Source organism: Tupaia chinensis, unplaced genomic scaffold, assembly GCF_000334495.1.
Source record: "Tupaia chinensis unplaced genomic scaffold, TupChi_1.0 Scaffold000214_1, whole genome shotgun sequence".
NCBI classification, from domain to species: Eukaryota; Metazoa; Chordata; class Mammalia; order Scandentia; family Tupaiidae; genus Tupaia; species Tupaia belangeri.
In genome coordinates this window covers 998,824-1,010,468 of record NW_006159689.1, presented here as the reverse complement: position 1 = coordinate 1,010,468, position 11,645 = coordinate 998,824, and the positions used below count along the sequence as shown (strand labels likewise).

Sequence of the window (11,645 nt, the reverse complement as noted above, 5' to 3'; positions counted from 1 at the left end):
CGGCCAGGTCCAGGGTTCAGACTGCGATCGGCCACGTGGGAGTCCAGCTCCCTTAACCGCTACGCCACTGCCAGCCTACTATGACATTTTTGTATTGCCCTTTTTGTTCATTGCACCTTATTGTTGAACCAAAATTTCCAGACAGTTGGGGTAAACAGCTGAGACACTTGTTACCCCTGTAACCCGATGGCTGGGCACTGCGCACCCAACGCAGGCACCGGGAGGCCCTGCCAGCTGGAACACACGCTGTGCCGTGTCTGGGGCTCGAGTGCGCGAGAGAAGCAGAGCCGGCCTTGAAGTGCGTGTGGGGGGTTGTTAGAGCTCTGTGGTCCTGCGTGTCGGGGGTTGTTAGAGCTCTGTGGTCCTGCGTGTGGGGGGTTGTTAGAGCTCTGTGGTCCTGCGTGTGGGGGTTGTTAGAGCTCTGTGGTCCTGTGTGTGGGGGTTGTTAGAGCTCTGTGGTCCTGCGTGTCGGGGGTTGTTAGAGCTCTGTGGTCCTGCGTGGGGGGGGTTGTTAGAGCTCTGTGGTCCTGCGTGTCGGGGGTTGTTAGAGCTCTGTGGTCCTGCATGTGGGGGTCGGAGCCGCGCAGCTCTAGGTCATGACTTAGAAGCGAATAGTGCTCTGCCTAGTGCATGCTGCGTCTTAAGTTCCTTTATTAATGTCTCTTCTTTTCATGGGGGTGGGGAGACAAGTACCCTCAATAGGGTCTGGACATGGTGCAATCCCCTGCCCACCCCTAAGCCCCCAGCCAGCGAGGGTTATATGTGCCTGGCGTGTTCGGGATTCAAACCCAGGGCCTCCCACGTGGACTCCAGCATTGCAGTGCTGGGCCTCACCACCTGCACCAGCACAGCCAAGCTGACATGCGCACTTGAACGAGTGGTGATTGTGCTTTTTACGGTAGATTAAGATCTACCCAAGGTCAGTATGAAGCCAGGTTACACCTGTTAGTCCCTGTGCAGTCTCTTGCCCCATGTCATATTACCTGCCTTTTTTCTGTGGTCCTACTGGCTTTTTTCTACAATTAGCCACAGAGTAAAAAGGAATAAAAACCTTATCCAGCTTTTTGTCATTTTCCTAAGCTTAATTATCGAGGCTGTCCAGTCACCACTTTTAATCTCCTGAAGCAGATGTACTCAGCTGTTTCTCCACTGCATCGTACGTATGCTGGGAATAAAGAGGGACGTGATTCACGGCCGCTTTTCCTTGTTCATTTTACGGCCTCACGGGCTTTCAGCTTGCTCAGAAAGAACCAGAATTCTTTTAAACTTCCAGAACTCTTTTTTTTGTTTGTTTTCTTGGAGCGGTTTTTGCTATAGGGCGCGTGCGCTTGCCAGACAGACAGAGACAGAGAGACAGAAAGCGAGAAATCACCCCTGGCCATATCGCAATTCGTTCTCCTCCATTCTCCTCTCGGGATCTTGGGCACGCACGCACACGCGCTGGCGTGAGTTTAAGCTGCCAGGTCCGGGACTCGAACCGTGGTCGACTACATGGGAGTCCAGCAACATAGCCATTACGCTAACTGCTGGTTGGTCCCAACTTCCAGAACTCTTGATACCGTTCTTCACATTTGAAAACTGATAAATAAAACTTACTGTTGGAGTTCCAGGATCCATGTCTGTGTCTGGCTGTGTCTTTTCTTCCTAACTGAAGATTCCTTTGATATTTACCTTATGATTTTCTGTACAAGACAGATCATTAATCATTGGTAATTAACAAAGCTGCTGTTATTTCTAAAGTAAGTCTTTGTTAATTTGTAGGAATAAGCATTACCCAGCTATCATAAGCTCTTTTGAGCTGATCTCACGTGATCACTTGAGTTCTCTTCACTCGGACGCGAGCTCTTGTAGCTGCTCCCACATGTACAGGACGCCCGTGGATGTGGGCCATGTTCTCGTGGGCTGCAGGCTAGGCCTTGTGTGCGAACTGTGTCTTCAGTCTGTCTGTAGCAAGAAACACAGCAATTGAGAATAATTTTTATATCTGTTAAGTTTAATAATTTTTTTAAAATCGAGACTTGCATTTTTTCTTATTTTCATTTTTCTAGTTTTTCCTGCATTTTACTAAAGTACTGATCTGTGGCTTTTTTTTTTTTTTTTTTTTTTTTTTTAGAGAGAGAGATATTTTTGCTATAGGGTGCATTTGTTTGCCTGAGAGGCAAAAAGCAAGAAATCGCCCCCTGGGTGGATGGCCACACCACAATCCCTTCTCCATTCTCCTCTCAGGATTTTGAACATGTATACATACATGCCTGGCATGAGTTTTAAGCCGCCAGGTCCGGAACCATGGTCGACTGCGTGGGGATCCAGCAGTGTAATCACTACGCCACCTGCTGGTCCCTGTGACATATACTTTGAGAAGCATTGTACTAGGATTTGAAGTATGCTGTGAGGTGTCGTTCTTAGGGAATTAATCCTAGAAATCACATTGTTGAGCTTAACTGTTCACTAATGGTCAGTATGTCTTCTGACATCCTGCAATTTCTGCATCAACAGGGAGCTCCATTTAAATAACAACCTGTTACGAGTTCTACCTTTTGAGCTGGGAAAACTGTTTCAGTTGCAGACTTTAGGCCTGAAAGGTATGACTTCTGTGTTTATGCCTCTTAGAGTGCGTGTGTGTGTCTTCTGACTCTAAAGGAGCCGTAGAGAGAGTGCTCTCACCAGGGGGCTCTTCCCACGCTGCCCAGACGCTGATGCCCTCACGCCTCCCCCCTGTCCCCCGTAGATGCCCTGCCAGTCTTCATGCTCGCCCTCGTCCCCGCCTCACCTCACCTTGCTTTTCTGGCCTGCTTTGCCAAGTCTGTGTTCTGATGGGTTCCTGAGGACGTGCTTTCTTAGTTCATCATGTTCTAAACAGCTTTTTTCTTGTGCTCAAATCTCAGAAAATGAAGACTATCATAAAGTATCGGGAACCGGGCTGGCCCTGCCACCCAGCACTGATGCACTGAGCATTGGGAGCCAGTCCCACGAGGCTGACCAGGCTGTGAATCCCAGTCCTGGTGGCTTAAAGCATACCGAGTCGTGTGTGCACACCCAAATTCTGACCGGAGGGAGAGGAGCATGGAAGAAGGGGCTATGGCGTGCCATGCCCACTAGGGGTTGTGCCCATGAGTGCTCGGGTCCCTCTCCAGGGGCACATGCACCTTCTGGCAGTTAAAAAAGAAGAAACTGTAAAAAAAAAAAAAAAATAGTAATGGAAGATTTTAATCCATTTGGACCTGCTAATTAAGATCAGGATTTTAATATATTTTACCTTGATTTGTAAGGACTCGATTAATCTGTTAGAAATTGGACACATAACTGGGGACCAACAGTTGGCGTAATGGCTACATTGCTGGACTCTTTTCTTCCTAACTGAAGATTCCTTTGATATTTACCTTATGATTTTCTGTACAAGACAGATCATTAATCATTGGTAATTAACAAAGCTGCTGTTATTTCTAAAGTAAGTCTTTGTTAATTTGTAGGAATAAGCATTACCCAGCTATCATAAGCTCTTTTGAGCTGATCTCACGTGATCACTTGAGTTCTCTTCACTCGGACGCGAGCTCTTGTAGCTGCTCCCACATGTACAGGACGCCCGTGGATGTGGGCCATGTTCTCGTGGGCTGCAGGCTAGGCCTTGTGTGCGAACTGTGTCTTCAGTCTGTCTGTAGCAAGAAACACAGCAATTGAGAATAATTTTTATATCTGTTAAGTTTAATAATTTTTTTAAAATCGAGACTTGCATTTTTTCTTATTTTCATTTTTCTAGTTTTTCCTGCATTTTACTAAAGTACTGATCTGTGGCTTTTTTTTTTTTTTTTTTTTTTTTTGAGAGAGAGATATTTTTTGGTGCATTTGTTTGCCTGAGAGGCAAAAAGCAAGAAATCGCCCCCTGGGTGGATGGCCACACCACAATCCCTTCTCCATTCTCCTCTCAGGATTTTGAACATGTATACATACATGCCTGGCATGAGTTTTAAGCCGCCAGGTCCGGAACCATGGTCGACTGCGTGGGGATCCAGCAGTGTAATCACTACGCCACCTGCTGGTCCCTGTGACATATACTTTGAGAAGCATTGTACTAGGATTTGAAGTATGCTGTGAGGTGTCGTTCTTAGGGAATTAATCCTAGAAATCACATTGTTGAGCTTAACTGTTCACTAATGGTCAGTATGTCTTCTGACATCCTGCAATTTCTGCATCAACAGGGAGCTCCATTTAAATAACAACCTGTTACGAGTTCTACCTTTTGAGCTGGGAAAACTGTTTCAGTTGCAGACTTTAGGCCTGAAAGGTATGACTTCTGTGTTTATGCCTCTTAGAGTGCGTGTGTGTGTCTTCTGACTCTAAAGGAGCCGTAGAGAGAGTGCTCTCACCAGGGGGCTCTTCCCACGCTGCCCAGACGCTGATGCCCTCACGCCTCCCCCCTGTCCCCCGTAGATGCCCTGCCAGTCTTCATGCTCGCCCTCGTCCCCGCCTCACCTCACCTTGCTTTTCTGGCCTGCTTTGCCAAGTCTGTGTTCTGATGGGTTCCTGAGGACGTGCTTTCTTAGTTCATCATGTTCTAAACAGCTTTTTTCTTGTGCTCAAATCTCAGAAAATGAAGACTATCATAAAGTATCGGGAACCGGGCTGGCCCTGCCACCCAGCACTGATGCACTGAGCATTGGGAGCCAGTCCCACGAGGCTGACCAGGCTGTGAATCCCAGTCCTGGTGGCTTAAAGCATACCGAGTCGTGTGTGCACACCCAAATTCTGACCGGAGGGAGAGGAGCATGGAAGAAGGGGCTATGGCGTGCCATGCCCACTAGGGGTTGTGCCCATGAGTGCTCGGGTCCCTCTCCAGGGGCACATGCACCTTCTGGCAGTTAAAAAAGAAGAAACTGTAAAAAAAAAAAAAAAATAGTAATGGAAGATTTTAATCCATTTGGACCTGCTAATTAAGATCAGGATTTTAATATATTTTACCTTGATTTGTAAGGACTCGATTAATCTGTTAGAAATTGGACACATAACTGGGGACCAACAGTTGGCGTAATGGCTACATTGCTGGACTCTCATGTAGTCAACTGTCGTTTGAGTCCCAGACCTGGTGGCTGAAACTCACACTGGGTGCATGTGCGTGCGTGCCCAAGATCCTGAGAGGAGAATGGAGAAGGGATTGTGGTGTGGCCATCCCCCCGGGGGGTGATTTCTCACTGTGTGGAAGCCGAGGTTCCACATAGCCTCTTGTGGCACGTGGGAGCAGGGGCCCTGCTGGGAGGTGGGAAAGGTGGTGACACTGCTTGGTCTCCTCTAACACTGTCCCCAGAAGGGGCGGCCTCGTTACCGCTGGGGTGGAGTTGGTATTAGTGCCCTGCTAGAGGGACGAGAGTCCGGCCGTGCCACCGGTGGAGGGCTGGCGCATGCCCCGACCTGTTCAGGAGGGTGGAAGCCCAGGTCCAGCGGGGGGTTCGCGGGACGGCAGAGGTGGGGCACGTTCCTTCTCCCGCGTTGAGATGGAGCAGAGTGGTTCTTCCCGAGCACTTTTCGTCTTTTTTCTTTTTCATCACCAGCATGCGTGTGCTCACCAGTGAGGGGTGGTCATGCGGCAGTCTCTCCTGTCAGAATTTGGGACATGCACCCACATGGCACCCAGCATGTTCTCCAAGCCGTCAGAGCCAGGAATCAAGCCACAGTTGGCCATCGATACCCGGATTTCTTAATCGCTAGGCTACAAGGCCAGCTCTGCACCTTCCCATCTTTATAGGCGGCCTTCTCCTGGTCCTTTGCCTTTTGTTGGGGCTTTTCGGTCTGCTCTCATCGGCTCCGTGCCCCTGCTCCATGAGCTCTGTGTCCGGGTAGATGAGGCCGGAGGAGCCCCGAGCGGCTGCTGCCTTCCTTCCCCGGGACCCACGGTCTGGAGTCCTCTGTCTTCTCTCCACGTTTAACTCTCAGAGCCCTGGGCTCGTGCCCACACGTGCGGGTGCTCGCTGTGCTGGTGGGAGACCAGGGACAGTACGTCCACTTCATCCGTCCTGGAGGGACTTCGCTCACCTCCATTCCATACTTCCGAGGACTCGATACCACATTTAAATCCCAGAATTTTGTTGTTACTGAGTTTACCCCGTGTATATCACTTTTTCTCCAGTCAGTGAAGAATGGATTCATATTAAATGTAAAGCAATTTCAGAAAGTAAACAGACATTGAGAGGCAGGTACAGTGGACTTCAGGTCTAGCTATTAGAGTTATAAGTTGCTAATTGTGATTGGATTTTAAAAGAAAGTTTCAAGTGAGTTTGAAAGAGCTGAGAAAGCAGGGTCACGCAGTCCTGAGCGGCCAGCGCTCACCTTGGGTGTTTCTCACGGCCGGCAGGAGCAGAAGGCAGAGCCGGTGTAGGCCTGGTCGGGATGGGCCTTTCACCTGGGCCTGAGGCGGTGTGGTCAGGCCAGCCGAACACGACACCACCTGCCAGCCTCCACCGTCTGAGCTGTGCGCCCGCCCACGGGTCACGTCAGTTCATCTTGCTGGGCGGACACGCTTCGCACTCGGGCCAGCAGGCTTTCACCTTGTCATTCTCAGAATCTTGAAACTGAGAGATTTTCAGTCAGCTGACTTTGCTGTTTTTCTTCTTTTTTTGCCCCCAAGCCAAACTGCATCCGCTTTATTAAAGACGTTCCATAGACACTCGTGGCGTGTCGGGCAGGGCTGGGCAGACGGTCGGTCACAGTGCACAGCAGCTTCCAAGCGCCCTCTCCAGTGGACTCCCAGAGTCAGGGCGCCACTGTGAAACCCAGCGAGGTCTTGCTGGGATGTCTGCACAGGGACAGCTTCGCGTGACGGTGACATTCCGCATTTAGCACGTTGTTTAACAACTTTTTACGAGCTGACCCTGACTTTCGGGAAATGGAAACGGCAGAATTATCAGCCTGAAGAGCCAACAATACAGAAAAGGAACTGCTGCTCTTTTGAAGGACACCATCTCAACGTCACTGTAAAGTCCAGGTGGCCTGACACACCGGCATACCCAGTTTTCTGTGGTCGGGTCCCCACAGGCCTCTGGTGAAAGGGAGTTAAGTCTATGCTGAAGGCAGAGAGGAGAGGACATAGAAGCAACGGTTAAGTTTTCCACAGCACAAGGCATCTGTGCCAAGGGGCTGTGTGTGTCAGGGAACCCCTCCTCTTGGGAGCCCAGAAGTCTCTCAAAACTAGAAGGGAAAGATGTTGTCTAAATCAATCCAGCTTCAGAGACATTCTATTAGTGACAAAGGCCCCTTCCCCTCAAAACAACAACGAATGTTCTGTGTGCTGACAACATAGCTCACATAACTAACAAAAAAGGTAAAACAAATTCTGCATTTTTATAAAACTTGATAAAAAATAGTGTTTCAAACTGTGCAGTCACCAGGAGTGCACAGTTGTCACAAATGCACGCGCGTCACTTGGCATCTCCAGCACCGTCAGCTTCCTGTGCCTGGTCTCTTTGGGCACCTCCATTTTCTGCCGGGTTATTCCCCTCCTCGCCAGCATCGGCTTTTCCCGTTCTTCCTTTGGGCGCCTTCTCTCCCTGCTTTGCAGGGTCCGTCTTAGGCTTGGGCCGCGGCTGTGGAGGAGCAGGCTTCGCAGACAACCTGGCAGATCTTCCCTGTGGCTTATCTCCTTTAGCCTCCCCTTCAGCCTTTCTCTTGGGCATGGTGGGACGAGGGCGGGACGTAGGCGCTGGGCGCGGGGGATGCAGCGGCGCAGGCTGTGGTCATTCCGGGGTCGCTCTCGCCTCTTCTTCACACTGCTCCACTTGGCTGCTTTTCTTTCTTTTTTTTTTTTTTTTTTAATAATTATCTTATTTATTCATTCATTTTTTTTTTAAATTTGACGAGAGAGACAGAGGGTGAGAATGAAAAAGAGAGGAAGTGAGAAAGCAAGCCACCAGATTCAGGACTTGAACCCTCGTCAGCCATGTGGGAGTGTCCAGTGCCTTAACCACCACGCCACCTGCTGGTCCCCTTGGCTGCTTTTCTCACCTACGTAATCCAGCTTCCTCAGAGGCTTCCGCTCTCCCAGCGCAGGGCGCTTCACGTCCATGACTGATACGTCCCGGCCTTGTCAGTTCTCAGTTGACCTTTCCCGTTAGCCCCCGTCCTTCGGTTCTCATTCTGCCTTTGAGTCACCTGTTACAGAATAGGGGGAACCCGTTGTCTCTGGGCTCTGATAACTTTTACATGCCTTCTCTGTGTCTCAGTGGAGTATAGTTAAGCTCTGTCATCATTGTGTCTGCCTCTCCAATCAGACTGTACCTTTTAAGGGAGATGTTGGTATAGGGTACATGGACTTCCTAGAGAGACAGAGAGACAGAGAGCAAGAAAACACCCTCTTCCCTGGGACGTGTGTGGCCAGGCCACAGCTCCTTCTTCTCGGGATTTTGAGCACACACATGTGTCCAGTGTGAGTTTCAAGCAGCCGGACCCGAGACTCCTACTGTGGTCGGCCATGGGGGAGTCTTAACCACTACGCCACCTGCTGGTCCCAGACCGTATCTCTCTTCCAGCACTTAACCTGTCCTTGCGCGCAGGCCGGGGAGCTTTGCCGCGTGAGCGCTCGGTGTGCCCTGTGTGGACGCAAGGAGGCCTGAGAGGGCGCGAGGATCTTGTCAACGCGTGTGTCACTGTGTCTGCTGCTGCTTCTGGCACTTACAAAGCAGCTGCCGAACTTGCAGATGTCTCGTGACCCTAGGGTTCTCCACTTCTTCAGCAAGTAACTCTTAGACCAGGGCTGTTCTCTCTCGTTCCTTTATTCAGGATTTTTAAAAACTCTTACATGTAAGACTGAGTCCATCTGGGGGTATTTTCTCACTTGCTTTGTGGAGTTCTCAAGCACGACCCCGGTTCACTGTATCAGCTGCCATCGTTCCAGTCTCTTGGCCCATCTGCTCCCTGCAGTCCGGGAGCGGTCAGTTGCACCGTGAGGCACATCTGTGTTGCTGTAGGCGTGGCGGGCAGGCTTAGCCACGCGTTGGGGTGGGCGTCGGGCACTCGGGTCCTTCCTCTTCCGCCCACGGCTGTGGGCATGTCGAGATGGCTCCTGCTCTTCCCGTGCCCTGTGGTTCAGTACCCACCAGTAATGAGCATGTACAGATGGTCTGATGTGTTGGTGATTTTTCAGTTTTGACACATTCAGTACTTGTCTTGGTCTCATTGTAGCTATTTTAAAATATTTCCAGGAAATCCACTTACCCAGGGTATATTGAACCTCTACCAGGAACCAGATGGGACAAGGAGGCTACTGAACTATTTGCTTGATAATTTGTCAGGTACTGCCAGAAGAAGTAAGTGGTCATTTGTTTAAAATCGTTTTCATTAGGAAGAGGTATAAGAATATCGCTTAATTCTGTTTTCTCTTCACCTAGTTTCAGCAGAACAGCCACCTCCAAGGTCTTGGATTGTGCTACAAGAACCAGACAGAACAAGGCCAACTGGTTGGTACCCTTCATTCCTAGCCTATTTTCACTTAGTGTCTGGGCCCCACGGCACTAAGCGCGGGCCACATTAAGACGGCGTTAAGGCTGGGCTGGTGGGGCCCCGCCTCTCACTCCCGGCCTCTGTGAAGACGGTGCTATGGAGAGACTGCACAAGGTGGGCTTCTCAGCCTGGGCAGCCTGACCCCAGGGGCGTTTGGCAATGTCTGAGACCTTTTCTAAAATAAAAGAGATTTTTGGTATAGGGCATGTGCGCTTGCCAGAGAGGCAGAGACAGGAAGCAAGAAGTCACCCCCCGGGGGGATGGCCACGCCGCAGTCCCTTCTCCCATATTGTCCTCTCGGGATCTGGGGCACACCCGCACATGTGCCCGGCGTGAGTTTTATGCTGCCAGGTCTGGGACTCGACCTCAGTCAGCTATGTGGGAGTCCAGCAATGTAACCATTATACCATCTGCTGGTCCCTGGGACAATTTTGACTGTCACAAACGGGGGCGTTCTGCTGGTGTCTAGCAGGCAGAGACAGGGGCTGCCCCACATCCCATGGTCGGTGCACAACCCAGTCCTCCACACCAAGACTGCCCTCCCAGAAGCCGCTGCTGCGAAGGGCCAAGCGGGTGCCCCGAGAGTGGGAGACCAGAGACTCCTGTGCTGGGAGTCTCCACGTGCTGGAACGGGTCATGTTTATTTAACAATACAAAATCACAAGGCAGCTAAGACCTTACTTGAGAGAAGAATGGAACGAATGGCTTCTAAACCACTTTCAGTTAGAATTCCATGAAAAGTAGTTCGGGAGTTTCTGTGGAGCTGTGACAGGGTTAGGTTCTGCCGCGGAGCTCACTCCAAATGGCCAGGCTGCTCTGCACAGAGCCAGACACCTGTTAAGGAAGCTCTCGGGCGTCTCCACGTGGCGTGGTGGATGGGTGCGCCTGAAGAGCCTCAGTCTGAGAGGCTGCGGGGCTCGAGCTGCAGAGCCTCCACGTGTGCCGTAGCAGGCAGCACACTCTGTCCTGGCTTGGTCTCCCTTTGTGTCCATGTTTTATAGTCCCCGTATCTGGCTATAGTCACTTCCCGGGGACTGTAGTGAACGAGTAAGGCTGGACATTAAAGTGTAAGCCGTTGCTCAAACTACCTGGGTGGTTTTTCTGCCGTGTGTGAATAAGCGGAGTTATCTCTCCTACAGCCTTGTTCTCTGTCATGTGCTATAATGTTCTTTGTGATAAATATGCGACCCGGCAGCTGTACGGCTACTGTCCATCCTGGGCACTAAGCTGGGACTACAGGAAAAAGGCCATCATCCAGGAGATCGTGAGCTGCAATGCTGACATCGTTAGTCTCCAGGTAAGCCCTGCAGGGGGCTCACACTGCCCGGTCCCAGCGCTGAGCGGGGCGCGTGAGCCCAGGTCACCGCGGCTGGCGGCTCACAGCTCTGCTCTCCCATGCTGGCTAGTCGTGGGTGCGTGGCCGTGCTGCTGCCAGCTGTGCCACCTCATGGCAGCGGCGTTCAGTGGGCTTTGAGCGATGGTACGGCATCTCACTCTCCCTTCCTCCCCCACAGTGTCCCTACATGTTATTCTTTTTTTTTTTTCCTTTTTTGGGAGAGGTTTTTGCTGTAGGACGTGTGCGCTCGCCAGAAAAACAGAGACAGAGAGACAGAGAGCGAGATATCACCCCCCAGTGGGGATGGGCACGCACGCACACATGCCCGGCATGAGCTTAAGCTGCCGGGTCTGGGACTCAAACTGCAGTCGACCACATGGGAGTCCAGTGACATAGCCATCACAGCAACTGCTGGTCCCCCTACACGTTATTCTGGAATTACTGGATTGGTACAAAAGCACGTGTGGTCTGGGGCCGCGAGTCTTACATTGTAAACTAGGCTCCGGCTCATCTCTTCATCCCAATGGCAGCATCGCAGTCGGTGCGCTTGCCAAGCAGAGGTAAGTGTGCCTACTCCGGAGCGCAGGCCCACGCCTCGGGGCGCGACCCGCTCTCAGAGAGCGTCCTCTGCACCCTGCTGCTTGTGGGAGCGTTTTCCCTGCTGTTGTCGAGATGCCTGACAATGGGTAGTTGGTGGCGGAGGCCCGGTGATGTGGCGGGTGAGGCGGAACTGCCCAGTCTGGAGCATTGGCTGTGCAACATGCAGCCCGGCGGCAACATGGGGCAGAGCCACCCTCTGCTGACGGGCGGCGCTGGCGGGGGTTGG

The 11,645-nt window shown here is 51.3% G+C and overlaps 1 protein-coding gene and 1 pseudogene across 1 annotated transcript in view; one reads left to right on the top strand and one right to left on the bottom strand.

Moving 5' to 3' along the window:
* CNOT6 (CCR4-NOT transcription complex subunit 6) overlaps positions 1-11,645 on the top strand; it is a 47,315-nt gene that overhangs the window by 23,911 nt on the left and 11,759 nt on the right. Inside the window, 4 exon segments of the mRNA XM_006147448.3 lie at positions 2,497-2,582; positions 9,186-9,275; positions 9,372-9,440; positions 10,623-10,780. Of these exon segments, the coding sequence (XP_006147510.1) occupies positions 2,497-2,582; positions 9,186-9,275; positions 9,372-9,440; positions 10,623-10,780 (403 nt within the window).
* Positions 7,222-7,719, bottom strand: LOC102495828 (non-histone chromosomal protein HMG-17 pseudogene; annotated as a pseudogene).